Source organism: Eutrema salsugineum, unplaced genomic scaffold (genome assembly GCF_000478725.1).
Source record: "Eutrema salsugineum unplaced genomic scaffold, Eutsalg1_0 scaffold_7, whole genome shotgun sequence".
Taxonomy (NCBI): Eukaryota; Viridiplantae; Streptophyta; class Magnoliopsida; order Brassicales; family Brassicaceae; genus Eutrema; species Eutrema salsugineum.
Genome location: NW_006256486.1, coordinates 1,173,877 through 1,192,446, shown reverse-complemented (window position 1 = coordinate 1,192,446; position 18,570 = coordinate 1,173,877). Strand labels below are relative to the sequence as shown.

Here is an 18,570-nt window from a genome sequence, read left to right as displayed (position 1 = left end):
GAAAATACTAAAAATCTGGATTTGATGATATTAAATGATTTTTAAGAGATATATTAAGCAAAAATAAAACTCTAAAACTACAAGTTTCAACTTTTCATCCCAAATTGGTTGATTTAAAAGACACCTATTAGCGTATGTGAAGATATTATTCGTATCGTACAAAGTGTAAGGATACATGCAAGTCGGATTCTATTTACATGTTGTTAGAAAGAGTTGGTAACGACGTCGTCTTCCTCTCACAGCCAACGTCATATTGCCGCAACTCCTCGGTCGCACCCGCAAATCGCCCAATAAAAGGGAAGACAAAAGAAAATGTAAAAAAGAATATATAAAAAAAGAAGAAAACGAATTGGTCACAAAAGTCTCTGTCTTCACAGAATGATTCCTAACAACGACACAAGACTAGTATGTTTGCGGACAAGATGCGAGATCAGATCAAAAGTCTTTTTTTCGCTTCACAGATTATTTAACCAAATTGTCGTAAAAATGTGGCCAGAAACGCAGAAATTGTCAAATATCACAAACCATGGAATATATACCCAAAACAAAGCCATTACATGAAAAGTTCAAAAATGTCTGAAATCTCTGACACAAAACCTCAAAAAGATCCTGCCCAAGTAGTAAACTCTCTTCATTTGGGTATTATATAAGCACACAAAAAAATCACATTGATTTGTCAAATAATGGCAACATAAGATAACAAGAAACACATTCTTAAAAATTGCACTCTTCAAGAAACTTCTATCATGTCATGTTTTGACATCAGTAGATAAGTCGGCTCTTCGAGAAGTGTCAAGGCAAAATACAATTTTCTCAGTAAATCAAGAGCTGCTAAAATGTTCAGCACTTTTTAACCTATGAATCAACCACTCAAAAAATGTTTCACAAACCAAATCTTCTGGCAAGTAAAGTATTCTGCAGGCAGGTGAAACCCCAAACGAATGTCCACAAAGAACACAGACAAGTTACTAACTTTGTAGCAATGTTTCACAAAGAGTAAAGTATCATTAAACCAATAAAAGAGAGTAGGGTAAAGAAAAATACACCAATATTATTGAAAACTCACTACTCTGACAAACAAAACAAATCTGCCGACTATGTCTATGAAAGAAAAAGAAAAAAATACAGCAAGATGATATCCTAGTTCTAATCAGTCAGAGAGCAACTAGGCATTCAGAGGCCAAGGCACATTTCAGTTCAAGTGCAGAGAGACATAGGCAAAGCAGCAATACATTCATCAATCCAGAGATTTTAAAGAGGCTGCAATCAGGTTATCACCATTAAGCACAAAAACCATCTTCGCCCTGTCACAAACCTGAATCCAACATCCATTCACAACTCAATTTGGTCATTAGCATTAACAAACAAGTCACTTCAAAAGAAAAATTTTAAACTTTAAGCAGAAAACAATGGACACTGTAGTCGCTACCAAGCATACACTGAAGCTTGATAGAAACGCATATACAAGAGAAGGAAATAAAACAAGCAAACGATGATGATGATGGTTGCAGACAGACTAACAGCTTTTGATATTAATAAATGAAAGTCAAAGTCGATGAAGAAAATAAAAAATGTCCTAGTGCCTAAAAGGATTGTACTTTACCCAGCTAATTCACCAGAAAAGGGTTCAGCCTTCAGGGCGCGACTTTTCTGGTTATCTGTTGTGAGTAAAAAGGTAATTACATGAATCCATGCTAACAACATAAATATGCTCACTTACTCAGGCATTGCATAAAGGAGCGACTATCACTGAACGCAAGCAGATAGCCCAAAGCAGGCACATCAAAAGAAAAAAAACAAGAGAATTCTACCGAACAAAACTAAGCAAAGCAACAGGCAAAGAAAACTATGCAAGAACAAGTGAAGAAAAATGCAAGGACCACGCAAAAAAGAAAAAGAGAAACTCTAACACTAGCAAGGTAAAGCAAAAGGAAAAGGAAGAACTATCTCACCGTTCAGTAATTTGGTGGAACGTTTGGGTACATTCCTCCAAGAGGAACTCTTGGCACAGGGGAGGAACCAACAGGCTGATGCTGTCCAGGATATGCCGAAGCTGATGAATGCCCATAGTGCCCACCCTCGGGATAACCACCACCGGACATCGAACTTGGCGGCATTCTATAAGCTCCACTTCCAGCACCAGGACCACCATAACCACCGCCTGCACCACCCATTGATGCCGCACCAAGACCACCATAACCACCAGTACCTGAACCACCGTATCCACCGTAATGACCACCATACCCTGCACCTCCATAGCCACCTGCTCCAGCAGCAGCAACACCCATCGAAGACGGTGTTGAATTCATGTGAAGCGGTGGTGGTCCTCCAGAGTATCCACCATAAGCACCTAACCCACCAGGTCCACTGTGGCCACCAGCTGCACCATAAGGTCCAGGAGGAGGAACCATACCCATCCCATCACCGTGACCATGACCATGCCCAGGCCCAGCAACACCATCTTGACCTGGTGGCTTTCCTTTCTTACCGTCGATAGCCAACTTACACTGCAGATTCTTCCCGTCAATCACCTTTACAGGATCAGCAAGCGCCGCCTGAGCTCCTTCCGCAGTCTTGTACACAAACAATGCAAAGCCTCTCGATTTACCAGTAACTTTATCGAATCCCAAAGGACCTTCCTCGATATCTCCATAAGCCAGAAACTGATTCAATAGCCTATCCGCAGGCATGTCAAACGGCACATTCGCCACATAGATCTTCCTCATCGATATATCCGAAACGTGAGCGGTCGCACCTTGATTCCCAGCAGCCGCGAGCTGCGTGACGGTCACGCGGCCATCGATCTTCTTGGACGGCTCTTTCAAGGCGAGAAGAGCTCCGTCCACGTGCTTGAAAGTAACAAAGCCATACCCCTTCGATTTCGCCGTCACCTTGTCGAGAATCACAATAGCCTCCTCGAGATCTCCGTAATTAGAGAAAAGCGACCTGAGACCTTCCGTGGTGGTCTCCGCCGCGAGGCCACGGATGAAGAGCTTCCTCTGAGAGATGTCGGAGTCGGCGGTCGATCGAACGAATTCCAGTACATCGGGATGCCGTACAACAGCCTCTTGCAAGATATCGAGAAGCTGATCGGTAGAGAACCGCTCGATGATCTTCCTCGCGTCCTGTGGCATCAATCGAGTCGGAACGGCGCCGACGTGGCCGTCGTTTAGAAACCCGATGCCATTCTCATCGAGCTTTCGCTTCTTCAACATATCCATGATCGGAGATTTCTGTGTAGAAGAAGAAGATACCTTCTCGCCTAAAATCCTTAACCCTAGTCGAGCAAGAGACAGCCGTACACGAGACGAGGGTTACAAAGAATTAATTCTAGAGAAAAAAAAAAAAAAGGTCGATGAGGTAATTAAGAGGGAAGATATGATTCTTTTATAGCACAGATTGGGCTTTTAAAGGCCTAGCCCAATAAATATTAGGCCCATTAATGTTTCCTTCTCCCTTATCTGTTTCTCCCGCTCGCTCTCTCTCTCTGCGCACTCTTCTTCATCAATGGCTTTAGCCGGAAAAGTACCTTGGCGTTTGATAAAACGATAAAATTGGGCGGAAATTGTTTTTCTCCGAGCTACCTCCGTTCGGGAATGTCGCTACATTTGTGAGTATCTGCTTTCCTCGAGCTTTCTTTTCCTATCATTTTGTGATTTGAAATAATCTGCGAAACAAGGAGACGAAATCACTTTTCGTTTGTTGAAATATTGGTTGATTTTGTTTGTTTTTCATTGGATTTGTGTAAAGATTCGATGAATTTATCGTTCAGATACTGGTTGTTGAATTTACTTCGACCTATTTTTGAATCGAATTCGAAATTTTTGATTTTTGATTTCGGCAGAGGGCTATTCATGGAGATGAAATACCATTTTCAGTCAAATCAATGCGGTCGGTGTTTCCCAACTGCAATTTACTGGAATCTCAAAGAACCCATCATATTGAGAATATCCAATTCACTTGCATCTATCAGACGATTGGAGTCAAAACCTGCTGCTACTGTACGGTCATTGTACAATGCGATTGAGTTTAATAGCAAAGAAGTCAATCCAGGTAGTTTCGAAGTGCAGGCTATGGACAAAGATGCTGAAGCTGATTGCTCCTCAGAGGATAAGCAGAGTGATAGGAGGATGAAAGAAGAGGAAAGGAGAAGAAAGATTGGATTAGCAAATAAAGGAAAGGTGCCATGGAACAAAGGAAGGAAACACAGTGAAGGTAGAGAGACAAAGAGATCTGTTTTTCGCTTTCTAAAATCGTTTTTCTCCTTCCTTTGAGGGCTTTGTGAAATGTGTTTGATTAACCTCTTAACAGACACTCGGAGACGAATCAAGCAGAGAACAATTGAAGCTTTGAGAAATCCCAAGGTGAAGTCAAGTAAGACTCATGCAATTGACATTTGTTTGTACGTCTTTATTGTTTACAGTGTCTTGGGTTGTTTTCGAGCTTAGGTGAAGTAAGTTACAAGCTTTTTTTTTCCTCACATCTTTCAGGTTCGGAAGAAGATGTCTGAGCATCAACAACCACACAGGTAGATTTGTGAACTGTTTTTGAGTGTATATACACCACAATGAAGCTAGAAGCTAAGTTTGTCTCTTGCAGTGATGAAACCAAGGAGAAAATAAGAGCTTCAGTGAAACAAGTTTGGGTAGAAAGGTCAAGAGTGAAGCGACTAAAAGAGAAATTCACTTCATTTTGGTCAGAAAACATTGCAGACGCTGCAAGGAAAGGAGGGATTGGCGAACTCGAACTCCATTGGGACAGCTACGAAAATGCAAAACAGGAGATTTCATCTGAGCAGCTTCAGTTGGCTGAAGAGAAAGCAAGAACAAAAGAACAAAACAAGTTGAGAGAAGAAGAAGCTGCACAAGCCAGGACCGAGAAGATGAGGAGAGTCGCAGAACGAAAGAAAGAACGTAAAGAGAGAGACCAAAGAGAGAAAAAGGTTCGAAAACCAAAGCCTAGCAAAGAGAATGCAACCATTGCCTCTGGTTCTAAACTGAAGAAGAGACTCACAAAGGTAAAAAAAAAAAGAAACTATTGCTTGGACGCTTCAGACAAAATAAGAAACTAACTGGTTTTGAATAAATGTCTTGTCAGATTCACAAGAAGAAAACAAGCCTTGGTAAAATCGCTATTGGAAAGGATAGAGTTGTTTCAGTTGCAGCTAAGCTGGAGAAGCTGGACTTGGAACTGATAAGGAAAGAGAGAACAAGAGGAGATATCTCACTTGCTGATCAGATCGAAGCCGCCAAAAACCTACGTGGAAATGATTATTTATCAAGATTTGGTCTTTTTGCCATGAGATCAATGGATTTTGATTAAATTCTTTTTCAACTCCCAGTCTATAGAACTGTCTCTTTACTTGTTGTGCCACGAAATACTGACATAAGACTTCAGGATATATAACTAGAACGAGTGCTTCTTTAACTAAAAGCAGAAGTTATGTAGACCAACTCTCAATCTCTCTTAAACCAGAGTGTCAACTAAAGAACACTGAACACAAAAGTTTTAGCTCCGTATTGAAAAGCTCCTATACAAGATAGTATAACTACTTAGCCATTTTACTGATTGCTATTAGGCGGGTAAGGTAAATTCCACCAATCATCTTGGCTTCCATAGGATCGATCGAGTCGTCACAGTCACACCAATCACTGCATATGGTTTCTTCTTTTGATGCAGCATTGTTCCTTATCCACTCCTCATGATACTTTGGATCATAAGGAACAGCCTTTCCATTAATGAAAGGTTCTCCTGAAAAGAGTCATTCAGAAACCCCATTCTCAGCATGTAAATTTTTTTTTTTTTTTTTTGTGGTAAAATACAACTAACATATAATAAAGAACACATATCGTGACTACAATGCACGATTACCTCCATAGTCTTTGTTCTCTACATCCAGGTAGGAATCAGGAAGAACACATTTAACATTGGGCAAATCTAGATTTCACATATATAAAATTGTAAGAAACTCCCAATATATTAATTATAGCTCAAGCAATTAAATACTATAAAACACCAGCTAATTTACCTTTAATCTTATTTGAAAGATCTTCTGATACGAGAGCTCCAAAAGCAAAGTAGCATCTATGCGACACAGAGTAGATTTTCATTCTTGCTTCTTCTTCACTGAGTTTCACAATATATATGGGATTACACAACGACCCCTAGGAGAAACAGATCATATATATATATATAGTACATTAATTCACTACAAGAAAACACCTCATTTACAATGCCCATATTCATTGTAAAATTCGTTGTAAATGGGTGTTTGTATCGATTTTACGACGAAAATCAAATCGTCGTGAATTGATTGTCATAAATCAAATTTCGTAAATTCGTTGTAATTAGCAACCATTTATATTCGTAGCTAATTTACAACGATTTCACAAAAAGTGTCGTTCTGACATTCTTCACACAAATTAAGAAATAAGATAAAAAGTCTCTTATACCCTTATTAATTTGCAGAAAATGACTCTTGGAATCATATTTATAATTAATTTTCTGAATTTATTGAGGTTAAAAATGGTTTTTTATGTTAAAAATTACATTGGAATTCTAAAACGACATTTTTTTTTAGAAAAAAAAAAATGTCAGAACGACACGTTTTTTGAAATGGATGGAGTAATATTTTAGAAATGTACGTACTGCCAACGACCTGAGCTAGGGTTTTGACGTAGGAATCAATAATTTCGTCTCGAGTGAGATTGCCTTGAGGCGCTTCCATGACGACAAGCCAATGCTCGAAATCACAACCAGCGACCAAACTCGACGAGGTAGGGTTCGTGTCATTCAGTGAAGGCGAAGTAGCTGGCGTCGACAGATCCCTAGCCGAGAATAGACCTGCACGGACCATTGTGGAGAATCCGGCAACGAGAGGACGGGAACGGTTCAGCAACGTAGACGACGTAGAACAAGAAGCCGCCGGTGAGTTGGCGAGAGAAGGCAAGGAGCGAGTGAAAAAAATTCTCGGAAGGGATTTTAACGGCCGCCTAAGGATGGAACGAGGCATTGGAAGCTGAGGTTTAGCGAAATGTAAAACCCTAAAGAAAAACGGATATCAAAACCAACGCTTTTGCCTTTTGCAGATTATGATGATCGGAAGTGTGATTTGAACGATACTTCAGGGTTTAAGAAAAAAAACAAAACTGTCTTAGAGCATCTCCACTAGTGAGACTCACTTAATGTCTCTTAACAATTGTTTAGTATTATTTTTGGGGAGAGAAAAGAAACAAGAGATTCATGTATTTGTAGTGTCTACTAGTGTTCTCTTTATGGTGTCTCTTAACAATAAAATAATATTTTTATTTGTGTTAATTTAAATTATTATTTTATTGAATAATAAAATTTTAAACATACAACTTATTGAATAAGAAAACATTAAACAATACAAACATCTTTTAATTAATTATTGAAGTAGAACATACATTTAAGATGTGAATTACGCGGGAATTGTGTTCCAAATGTGCTCCACTAGATCATCTTTTAAACGTTTATGTATTTGCTGATCACGAACTTCATTACGAATGCCGATCATATTGTTGATGTTTGTAGGCATATCTCTTGAATACGCCATATCAACATGTGATGATCTGCTTCCGTCTGCTTGTTAGAATCCAGATATATCGTACAAACTGCGGTTACCTCGTTCGTTTTCTACAATCATATTGTGCAATATGATTGATGCCCTCATAATCTTTCCAATCTTTTCCTTGTCCCAGATTAGTGCCGGATTTTTAACAATAGCAAACCGAGCTTGAAGAACCCCGAAAGCACGCTCGACATCTTTACGGACAGATTCTTGAACTTTGGCAAATTTTTGTTCTTTTTCACTTTGCGGAAGGTTAATAGATTGGATAAACGTTGCCCATTTTGGATAGATACCGTCAGTTAGATAGTAAGGCAACTTATAGTTGTGACCGTTCACAGAATACCTAACTTTCGGAGCCCGACCTTGTAATATGTCGTCAAATACAGGTGAGTGGTCAAGAATGTTTATATCATTTAATGTACCTGGAGGGCCAAAGAATGCGTGCCATATCCAAAGATCGTATGATGCCACAGCTTCTAATACGATTGTCGGTTTTCCTGCACCCCGGGTGTATTAACCTTTCCAAGCGGTTGGACAATTCTTCCATTCCCAGTGCATACAGTCGATGCTTCCAATCATGCCGGGAAAGCCACGTGACTCTCCAACATCGAGCAGGTGTTGGAGATCTTCTGGTGTGGGCCGTCTAAGGTATTGATCTCCAAACAATTCAATTATGCTTGATGTGAAATTTTCCAAGCACAAAATTGAGGTAGATTCACCTATACGCAAGTATTCGTCCACCGCGTCTGCTGCACAGCCGTACGCAATCCTCCGAATTGCGGCTGTACATTTTTGTAGTGATGTCAGCCCTAATCGACCGGTAGCGTTCCGTCTCTGTTGGAAATATGGAACCTCTTCAGATAGCCTATCCACAATGAACATGAATAAAGTCTTGTTCATGCGAAAACGCCGTCGAAATATGTGTGGAGGATAGATTGCATCTTCCGAAAAGTAGTCATTCCATAACCGGATTTGACCTTGTTCCCGTTCTTGTTCAATGTATGCTTTTTTCTTCTTTTTCTTCTTGGCGGTTGCTAGACGTTGTATGATCTCTTCATATGCTTCTTCGAATTTTTGCTCAAATATTGCATTAAAAGATTCATCAAGTGCATCTTCAAATTCATCATCTTCAAAGTCATCAGAAGCATCAGAACTATAGTGTGATGAAGATGCCATGTAGAAGATATAATTTTGTGAAATGGTCGGCGAGAATAAATGAAGATGAAAGAAATGTATTTCTGGGTTTAGATGGACTTGAGGAAAAATTTTGTAAGGTTGTTAAAAAATTTTGTAACCTAGAAGATAGAAGATAGAAATGAGATGTAGATGAGAGAATCTGTTGTGAGCTCGTTCTAAAATTTTGGTTATATATACAGCAAACCTCAACCAGAGACCATCATTTACAATTATTACAAAAAAACACTCCACAAAAGTTTACATTACACTCGTGACGCACGTAAACAAAACGAGAGTAGCTCATGACAGAAGACTCCAAAACTTCTTGCCCCACATAAAGCACTCCACAAAAGCCTGAAAAAGAAGACAGAAGTCATGTTTATGTAAACAAGTCAATAATTGCACTTCACGATTCACACAAGAACATGACATTGAACATGAGTTTGAAACAAACATATCCCATCATTAGACTCGTAACATTGACCCTGACTTTCAACTAAACATATCCGAACATATCCAAGCATTGAAACACACATATTCGTGATCCTAAAACAAATTTGTTCTTGAAAAAACATGATATTCAAGTTAACAACTCAGAAATCAACTTGTTCTTGAGGGCAGATTCGATGTCAGAGAGTGGCTCAGGTTTCGCAAGGAGATTGTCCAGGGTCTTGTGCTTAGCGAGTTTTGACTTCATCTCCATATCTTGTTGTCTTCTCTTAGAAATTTCGGCCTTCAACTCCAGATCTTTTTGCCTAATACTCCACAAGTTCTGGAACTCGAGAAGTAACTTACCCTCCTCTGTACAGCCGTTTTGCTTCTTGGCTTTTGCTTTTGACGCTTTCACTCCTGGTGGTCGCATCTCTGCAGCATCAGGGACTCCGGCCTCCACATTGTTAGACGACTGACCCGATCCACCTTCATCCAGCTTTTTTCTTTTCGAGCTTGCACTATCTTTTAGAGCCGAGGCTCTGCACCATTTCTGGTCGTGTCTTAACTCGCGCCATGCATGTTCTAAGACAAACTTGAAGCCATGATCATTAAAAAAAATGTCATGGGCACCTTTCATGACATCATTTTCATTCTGGCCGCTGGTCTTCTCTTTCGTAGCGGCTTCATAGCATCCTACGAACTTGCAAACCTGATCATTGATCCTACACCAACGCTGCTTGCACTGCCCGGCTTCTCTTTTTGGCTGACCGGCGAGATGCTTTGAGTTGTTGTAGTACAAGCAGATGCGGCTCCAAAATGCAGACGCTTTCTGGTCATTACCGACGACCGGATCTTTACTTGTATTCAGCCACGCGGATATGAGGATGACATCCTCCTTCGGTGTCCACTTGATTCTTTGTGCAGGTGTCTTTCCTCCTACGCTTGGAGCCTCAGAAGTCTGTGTACTAAACACAGGTACCTCTGATGATCCAAGGTCAATGATGTGCGAGAAAGAAATGTCATTAGGGAGCTGGCTTGTTAAAAGGTTTACAAAACCTTCAGCCTGGCCGTAATTGTTGCCGGAATCCATTAAGGTTTACACAGGGGAAGTGGTGTTGAAGAAAGAGGAAGGGTTTAAAGGTAGGTAATGTTAGAGGAAGGGTTTATATGTTGGGTTTATATATTGAAGTTTTTCAGAGGAGTTAAAGTTTTTTAATGACGTTTTTCTGAATCATAGTGTCATTTACTAACCCTAAACCTAACTAGCATTGATCACAATAGATCCCAAAGCACACGCAAACTTCTATTTTCATTCAAGGCATTAAAAACTAACAGCTTTTAGCTAACTACCTTAATAAGCATTTATAACAACTCAATGCCTATCTAGTTCCGCAAAGACAAAGGGGAAAAGAAGCTAACCTCGTTGAAAAGACACGATGATACAATGGCATCACTTGTTATCTCGATAATCACACCATGTTAACCTCAAAAAAAAAATTTAAAATAAGTGTAATGGACATATAACATTCATTATACTCCAACGACTAAGTCTTAACTCCTCTACCTAACCAAAAGCGAACTAGCATTAAACACACACAAGTGCAATCAAAAACAAACTCAAACAAGCGAACATGAATACATTCTTAAACCTTAAGATTAAAATATTCAAGTCCTCATCGAAATACATGTCTGTATTTAAAAACTTTGTAACTACCACTTACCTCAGAGACCCAGTCAGGACAAGTGTAGTACTTGCGGCCTGCAACTCCCATAGCACCACCATGACAAGTTTCAAGCTTGACACGTTTTCCACAGAAACATTTGTCTGGTATCCCGTACGTTGCATCCGCGTAGGCCCAACCCAAATCCATTTCTGGACCTTCGGATGATGTTTCGCTATAATGAGGCATTGCCTGCGATGATAGTCATTAAACAAGTCATTAACTAAACCAAGTCACATAACTAATCACTTAACAAAGACGAACAACTAAGTCACATATAGCGGCTCACTTATGAAATATGTTAAGAAATTCACATAACTAACAACTTACAAAGCTAAAGAACATTGCCTAAACACAATAATCAACTGATGCTCAATGTCTCAGTTGGTTAGTGAAGAGAGTCAAACAAAAAACATTGCCTCAAAATCCATTCTCATACGTATCAAACAAAAAACTTTGCCTCAAAAAACATTGCCTCAAAAATCCATTCTCATACGTATCAAACAAATAACATTGCCACAACAAACATTGCCTCAAAAAACATTGCATCATCGTTTAGTTAATGATTTTAAAGAGAGGTACAAACTTTTCCCACAGAATTAATCGACAAAAACCCTAAATTTAAAATTACCATTTCGTCAAACCCCACTACTCGAGAGTACCGTTGTTAAAAAATCATCAATATGCAATCACCGATACATAGAAACCCCTCATTTGAACTTTCGAGCATGTCAAAAATTTTCCCCAAACTCGAGAAACCCTAAATTTCGCCCAAATAATTCAAGTTTAAGAAAACCAATGATTCGACTGTAATCGATGTTAATCAACATCTACATGCACACGCCGATACCCAAAACCCCCTAATTTGAACCGAAGATTAATCGGATACAATTTCCCCAAATCGACGAACCCTAATTTCCCCCAAATGTTCATCAAATCAAAAAATAAACAGATAGTCTGATGTTTACCTTACGCAGACGACGGAAGAGATGGATCGGAGGGCCCGAAAACGACCGGAAAGCTCGATCTCCGGGAATCAACGATGTCGCCTTCGAGAGAGATAAAAGGGAATGGGTGTTTTCGAGTTTTTCGCGACAAAAAAAATTTAACCCCAACAAAAATTATCGATTAAATTTTTTTTAAAAAAAATACGCCCACCACTCACATGCCGCCACGTGTCCGAAGAGACGTTCTCGTCCGCTCCTAAAATAAGGAGCGCTCCGTTCGGATTTTGGTCGACATATTAATAAAAAATGGTCGATGCATATGTACCTATGCCGGCGAGATGGTTAAAATCTCCTGCTGGAGATGCCCTTAATATCCTTAATATTATATCAAATTACAGGCGAACCCCATTTTATCATGAAAAGTGAAAACATCTCATCATCAGATATCTGATCCTTGAAAATCCGAAACATGCAAAAATATGATTTTCTGATCTTAATTAATATTAAAAATTATCAGTAATTTAGTATATATAAGTGGATGGTGATCAATTTGGCTTAAAAAGTGATAGACTAGGACATCCGGTGCTATTTTGTATTTTCTTTAAATAAGGGGAAATTTATGGGAAAAAAATATGAAGACCAAGATAATTCTATTGTTAGGTTTAGTTAATACCCTAAGATAATCAAATTAGCAAGGTTTCTTAGGGGATTCTTGCGTGGTAAACAACCACCCAAATCCCGTACGAGAACCCTCTAACTGTCTCAGAGGGTTTGCAAACACGTAATAAATTTGTAGGTATATAACCACCAAACTGAGTTTCCTCTCTTTTTAAAGTTTTTAAAATAAAAAATGAATTAGCTAAAACAAGTTCACCAACAAGACAAACGTTTTGCAGTCAAATATTCAGCTCACCCGAATTTGAGAACTTCCAGAAGAAACCAATCCCTCTTTAACTAATTATTTTTCTTTTCTTGTACCTCTTCATAAATCCAAATTAAAGCCCGATCAAAGAAAGAAACAATGTTTTATTTTTATTTATCTTTTTAAATCTATCGTTTCACTACATATTAAAAATACAAAAGGAAGCACATTTTAATTACAGATTAGTTTATTTGAGGGAATACACCAAAATATTATTTTTTTTTAAAAAAACAAATACTTTCTCAAAGAAGAACGACAACCATAAATATCTTTGATTTTAGTCTTAGTCAATGTTTCGCAGTTTTCATGGAAGGCAATGAAGAGAAAAGCTATTAAAGTCTTAAGCTTTCGAATGTTTGAATATTAAAGGAGGCTCCTTAAAGTTTGGTGTGTTAGTTCATCTTCTCTACCATTTATTCTTCGCTTAATCTCACACTCTTTGCTCAAATTGTTGGTTTCACTTATCTCTCAAAGTTTGATGCTTTACTTTTCCCTCTTTCTTTCTTAGATGGAGTTACCGGTGAAAGCTCCCATTTCCGGTGGCCGGAAAATCTCTTATAGACTAGAAACCAAGAATCTATCATATAGATTATGCGGAAACACTCCAACGTTTTCAAATCTATGTGGTTTGTTGAATGAGAAGGAAGAAAAGGTCATCTTAAAGGATGTTTCTTGTGAAGCAAGATCCGCAGAGATCACCGCGATTGCGGGTCCTAGTGGGGCTGGGAAAACCACATTACTGGAGATTCTCGCCGGAAAAGTTTCTCAGGGGAAAGTTTCAGGGCAAGTACTTGTCAACGGTAGGCCCATGGATGGTCCTGAGTACCGGAGGATATCAGGGTTTGTACCACAAGAAGATGCTCTGTTTCCGTTTCTTACGGTGCAAGAAACGCTGACGTACAGCGCACTCCTGAGGCTAAAGACGAGGAGGAAAGAAGCAGTCGAGAAGGTGAAGAAGCTGATTGAAGAACTCGGTCTTGAACATATCGTGAACTCGAGGATCGGGAAAGGATCTAGATCAGGGATCTCTGGAGGAGAGAGAAGAAGGGTTTCTATTGGAGTTGAGCTTGTTCATGATCCAAATGTTATACTGATTGATGAGCCGACCTCTGGTTTGGACTCTGCATCGGCTCTTCAAGTTGTGATGCTTCTCAAAGATATGACGGTAAAACAAGGTAAAACCATTGTTCTGACGATTCACCAGCCCGGTTTTCGCATACTCGAACAGATAAACCGGATAGTGTTGCTCTCTAATGGGCTGGTTGTTCAAAACGGATCGGTTGATAGCCTTAGTCAGAAGATCAAGTTCTCTGGTCACCAGATTCCTCGCCGTGTAAATGTATTGGAGTACGCTATTGATATTGCAGCGAGTCTTGAACCGATCGTGACCCAGAGTTGCAGAGAGATCTCGTGCTATGGTCATGGCAAAACATGGAAGAGTTGCTACAGTAATGCAGGAGGAGAGTTTCATCAATCTGATTCTCATAGTAACTCGTTGTTAGAGGAAGTGCAGATACTTGGGCAAAGATCATGCAAGAACATCTTCAGAACCAAGCAGTTGTTCGCAACCAGAGCTTTACAAGCCTCCATAGCCGGTCTAATACTCGGTTCGATCTACTTGAACGTGGGAAATCAAAAGCAAGAAGGGAAAGTGTTGCGAACCGGGTTTTTCGCATTTACCCTCACTTTCCTACTCTCTTCCACAACAGAGGGACTTCCGATTTTCTTGCAAGACCGGAGAATATTAATGAGAGAGACATCGAGAAGGGCTTACAGAGTTTTGTCTTACGTTTTAGCAGATACTATCATCTTCATTCCTTTTCTGTTGATCATAAGCATGCTCTTTGCTACACCGGTTTATTGGCTGGTCGGTCTAAGAAGAGAGCTAGACGGGTTCCTCTACTTCTCGTTGGTGATCTGGATTGTTCTACTGATGTCAAACTCCTTTGTTGCATGTTTCAGTGCTCTTGTCCCAAACTTCATTATGGGGACATCAGTGATCTCAGGCCTCATGGGATCTTTCTTCCTCTTCTCTGGATATTTCATCGCAAAGGAGAGGATCCCGGTTTACTGGGAGTTCATGCATTATCTCAGCCTCTTCAAGTATCCATTCGAATGCCTGATGATCAACGAGTATCGTGGAGACGTGTTCTTAAAGGAACAAGATCTTAAGGAGTCTCAGAAATGGAGCAATCTTGGCATCATGGCGAGCTTCATTGTTGGGTACAGAGTCCTTGGATTCTTCATCTTGTGGTACAGATGTTATAGAACAAAAAGCTAGTTTAATGATAACAAACTCTATAATTCAATTTGTTTTGTGATTTTTAAACAGATAATATCAATATTCTTATATTCGTATTCAAAAGTATATAAGAAAACAGCCTGCTAATAACAGAGTAACCACAACAAAGGTCCACTCATCGACAGATTAATACTAAAGCCTTTTTCTTATTTAAGTCACTCACTTAGTCACTTACCTAAAGATACTCGCTTCCTTTTGAGTTTACACAAGTGTTGCCTTTGCGAGCTGAAGTGCTTTCTCGCGCCCATAAAACTTCTCTACAATAGCGAGCGCAAACTCCAACGAGGTTCCAGGACCCCTACTCGTTATGAGATTACCGTCCACCAATACTCTATGCTCAATGTGACTCTGGTCCGACAGTTTGTTGCACATTGCTGGAAACGCTGTCGCCTTCTTACCCTGCACAAACATCCATCTTTTTCCCTTAGTTTTGAGGGTAACAATAACAGGATGGTTACTGAACATTCCGTAATGATCCTATGCATCTGAGTCTCTACTATTAGCTAACAAGGTGTAGACTATTGTGATTTCTCTCTCGCTTTGTTTTCACCTTGAGTAAACCATGTGGCTCGAAGACCAGAGCAGGAGAGGCACAAATTGCTCCATATGGTTTGTTTGATTCCGCCTGCTTCTTTAACATGTCCACTAGCTTCTCTGAACTTGCAAAAGCTTCAGCACCACCGAGACCACCCTGTGAATGAAAAAGAAATTCATCATGCTAGTTTTCAATTGATTGCTTGACACTATATTCTTTCAAGCATTTGAAGAAGTTAGCACTCACAGGCAACACAATCAGATCGTATGTATTCTTTTCAGCCTCATCGAGAAGCACATCTGCCACTAGCTTGACTTTACGAGATGCTACCACTTCCAAATTGTTACCAAGCGCAGCAACGACGACATTTGCTTTTGCCCGCCTCAGGACATCAATGATAGCAACAGCTTCCATTTCCTCCGAGCCATCTGCAATGGGTACAAGAATCTGAAAAGAAAAACCACCGACTTTTCAGTGTACGGAAGAATGTTGATAAAACAGATAAATGAGTTCATCAGAAAAAAAGTGTCAATTTCTTTTCCGTTTTAATATTCATCAAATAACCACCCAAAGTAGCTTCTGCCACCAACTTATCTCTCACATTACAAATATAACTCTTTTGCAAATGTTAAAGGTGTCAAACAAGTGGAGCCAATTGAAAGTTACCTGTGGGGTACTGTCAAACGACCAGTTCATTTGGTTAAGCTCGGTAATAGTGTACTCATCACCAGGGTTGGGACGCATCACCTGATGTCAAAAGAGGAAGAAGGCAGTCTAAGAGGATACCTTGGAACAAGGACTAGGCTAACAAAGAATAGTTTTTTCCTTGTGGAAATATGAGGTTCATGCACCCTAAGAATAGCTTTCAATTGCCTGTACACAGGACAGACCTCACATTCCAGGAAATTACAGCAATAGTGAGGTAGAAAAAAGGTTATGTCAATTGGAAGTTCTAACATTAGTATGAGCATCAGATTATAAACAGCTACTTAATCTATCCTTCTTTGCCGATTTCGCTAAGATCTGTCAGTTCCCAATATGTGGATTTGAAGTGAGGTTTGATAGAAGAGTCAGGGACAAGACATACCAAGGGGCCAGAGACTTCAGCAGCTTTCTCTTTCCCAAACAGTTGCTCCACAAGCGTTACAGAGAATTCCATGGTGGTTCCAGGTCCTCTACTGGTCACTATCCTACCATCTATTTCGACCCTTGACTCAACAGCTGTTGCACAGGTTGCTAGTTTCTCCATAAAAACCGGGTAACAAGTTGCCTACGAGGAACACATGTGGCTACACACCAAATACAAAATCCAAAGAAAGAAAAGATGTTGGATACAGATTAGTGCACGCATACCTTTTTACCCTCTAGTAGACCCCAGGTACCAAGCGCCAACGCCGGGGCACAACAGATAGCAGCGTTAAGCCGTCCATCCGTCTCTTGTTTCTTCACCATATTCTCTAAAGCTTTACAGTTCTTAAGAGTCTCACCGCCGGGAAGTCCTCCCTTAACCAATCATATCACCAAACAAACAACACTTAGCTACCAGATTCTCAAGTATTTCACAAGAAATGTTCAATGAATGCATCTAATCATTTAGCATTTCAAGCAAGAGAATAACTAATGGCAAATGCTCAACAACAATGTACGAGTACGACAAATATTAACTAACGATTCGCTCTAATCGACTCCTCAGATGGATCCAGGACCGGTGACAGATTATTGGCGGAGAAATCAGAGACGTACAGGGAGCATAATAAGGTCGAAAACGGAGTCGGTAACATCGGAGAGAAGAGTATCGGCGACCATCTTGATTCCATGGCATGCATCAACGCCAACCTGATTCTCGACGGACGCCACCGTTACCTCCGCCCCGCCTCGCCGCAGCACATCGATCATCACCACCGCTTCAAACGGCTCCGTACCATGCGCAACGGGAATCAAAACCTAAAAAAGCACGACAAAACAAAAACATCGGATTATCAAAGAGAAATTACAGGATCGGTAGGGGATATGACGGGAATCGATAACGATCTTACTTTCTTTGTAGGTGAAGCCATAGTTGCAGAAACAGAGAATAATCGTCGATTCAAGAGAAGAGAAGTTCGTCTCGAAGAAGAGCAATGGAGTTTAGTGCTGGAAAACGGAGTGACACTGATTGGGTTAAAATAGCTGTGACACAACGACGACGCCATTGACGACTTTTTTTTCCCTTTTTCTTTAAGCACTTTGATGAAAGAGAAGTACCAATGAAACGAGCAGTATCCTGACGTGTCCAAATATTATTGGGTATAAATTACAGTGAGGCATTAATCTTTACACGTCATCGTAACGACAGAAATCAAATAAAAAACACTTTGTTTTTAGTAATCATAAAACGGCGTGTAGTTGGTGAAGCTGAGAAGTGAGAACAACGTCCCGGTTCATACTTTTGTTGATGCACTTGTTGTCGTTTTATTGCTTGGATAGATCACTATAGACATAGAGAATATTTGTTAATCATGCATCGATGATGATGAGATGTTGGTTTGTGGTTATCAACAGTTGGAGTCTTATTCTTCATATATATAAGAACAAATTATTATTTTTCCCAAGAAAAACAAACTATTATTATTCACTCTTCTATCTCCTTTTGATCTTTGTTGTTTTGCTCTCATAAGCTATAATGAATCTAAACCGATCTTTAAAGAATTGTCCCAAAACACTTTATTTTAAACATTGCTTGGGAAATCATAAGAGGCTAAGAGCTACATTTTTTCTTTGTTTTTGATTTTGGATTTTTTTAATTAGCAAATCTGAGACTATTAAGTCTATGTGGTGTGTGAAAACTTGGTACTATGATGGATCTTACTTCAAAGATTGAAGTGAAGGTAATGATGTCTAATCAAGTGCTGATTGGTGATCTTATATCTTTGATATCTCTCACCAGATTCAAGAAATTGTCAGC

The 18,570-nt window shown here is 39.7% G+C and overlaps 5 protein-coding genes across 5 annotated transcripts; 2 read left to right on the top strand and 3 right to left on the bottom strand.

Annotated features, from left to right (window-relative positions):
• Positions 1-135: 135 nt before the first annotated feature.
• LOC18010835 (UBP1-associated protein 2C) lies at positions 136-3,343 on the bottom strand. Its single transcript, XM_006392747.2, has 2 exons — positions 1,953-3,343; positions 136-1,315 (listed from the first exon to the last, which is right to left on the bottom strand). Exon 1 carries the CDS (start codon positions 3,219-3,221, stop codon positions 1,956-1,958), a length of 1,266 nt encoding a protein of 421 aa, XP_006392809.1. The 5' UTR covers positions 3,222-3,343; the 3' UTR covers positions 136-1,315; positions 1,953-1,955.
• Positions 3,344-3,493: 150 nt separating this feature from the next.
• LOC18010575 (DNA ligase 1) lies at positions 3,494-5,411 on the top strand. Its single transcript, XM_006392746.2, has 6 exons — positions 3,494-3,610; positions 3,845-4,215; positions 4,312-4,364; positions 4,491-4,528; positions 4,600-5,017; positions 5,098-5,411. Exons 1-6 carry the CDS (start codon positions 3,597-3,599, stop codon positions 5,320-5,322), a joined length of 1,119 nt encoding a protein of 372 aa, XP_006392808.2. The 5' UTR covers positions 3,494-3,596; the 3' UTR covers positions 5,323-5,411.
• A 3,936-nt stretch (positions 5,412-9,347) lies between these two features.
• On the bottom strand, positions 9,348-10,289 carry LOC112082805 (glutathione S-transferase T3-like). Its single transcript, XM_024150324.1, has one exon. It carries the CDS (start codon positions 10,287-10,289, stop codon positions 9,348-9,350), a length of 942 nt encoding a protein of 313 aa, XP_024006092.1.
• Positions 10,290-13,237: 2,948 nt separating this feature from the next.
• LOC18010857 (ABC transporter G family member 10) lies at positions 13,238-15,070 on the top strand. The gene has a single exon (XM_006392744.2). It carries the CDS (start codon positions 13,298-13,300, stop codon positions 15,068-15,070), a length of 1,773 nt encoding a protein of 590 aa, XP_006392806.1. The 5' UTR covers positions 13,238-13,297.
• A 20-nt stretch (positions 15,071-15,090) lies between these two features.
• On the bottom strand, positions 15,091-17,824 carry LOC18010383 (protein DJ-1 homolog B). Its single transcript, XM_006392743.2, has 8 exons — positions 17,663-17,824; positions 17,370-17,570; positions 16,980-17,129; positions 16,714-16,896; positions 16,293-16,373; positions 15,873-16,073; positions 15,642-15,782; positions 15,091-15,490 (listed from the first exon to the last, which is right to left on the bottom strand). Exons 1-8 carry the CDS (start codon positions 17,816-17,818, stop codon positions 15,293-15,295), a joined length of 1,311 nt encoding a protein of 436 aa, XP_006392805.1. The 5' UTR covers positions 17,819-17,824; the 3' UTR covers positions 15,091-15,292.
• Between the last annotated feature and the right edge of the window lie 746 nt (positions 17,825-18,570).

What these genes read in the sequence shown, in the direction of transcription:
- LOC18010835 (XM_006392747.2), bottom strand. Translation starts at nt 3,221, where the DNA reads ATGGATATGTTGAAGAAGCGAAAGCTCGATGAGAATGGCATCGGGTTT.
- LOC18010575 (XM_006392746.2), top strand. An exon ending in AGGAAGGAAACACAGTGAAG is followed by an intron (nt 4,216 to 4,311) that starts GTAGAGAGACAA and finishes ACCTCTTAACAG; the next exon opens with ACACTCGGAGACGAATCAAG. An exon ending in AAGCTTTGAGAAATCCCAAG is followed by an intron (nt 4,365 to 4,490) that starts GTGAAGTCAAGT and finishes CACATCTTTCAG; the next exon opens with GTTCGGAAGAAGATGTCTGA.
- LOC18010857 (XM_006392744.2), top strand. Translation starts at nt 13,298, where the DNA reads ATGGAGTTACCGGTGAAAGCTCCCATTTCCGGTGGCCGGAAAATCTCT.
- LOC112082805 (XM_024150324.1), bottom strand. Translation starts at nt 10,289, where the DNA reads ATGGATTCCGGCAACAATTACGGCCAGGCTGAAGGTTTTGTAAACCTT.
- LOC18010383 (XM_006392743.2), bottom strand. Translation starts at nt 17,818, where the DNA reads ATGGCGTCGTCGTTGTGTCACAGCTATTTTAACCCAATCAGTGTCACT. An exon ending in TGGCTTCACCTACAAAGAAA is followed by an intron (nt 17,571 to 17,662) that starts GTAAGATCGTTA and finishes GTGCTTTTTTAG; the next exon opens with GTTTTGATTCCCGTTGCGCA. An exon ending in TCGACCTTATTATGCTCCCT is followed by an intron (nt 17,130 to 17,369) that starts GTACGTCTCTGA and finishes TGATTGGTTAAG; the next exon opens with GGAGGACTTCCCGGCGGTGA.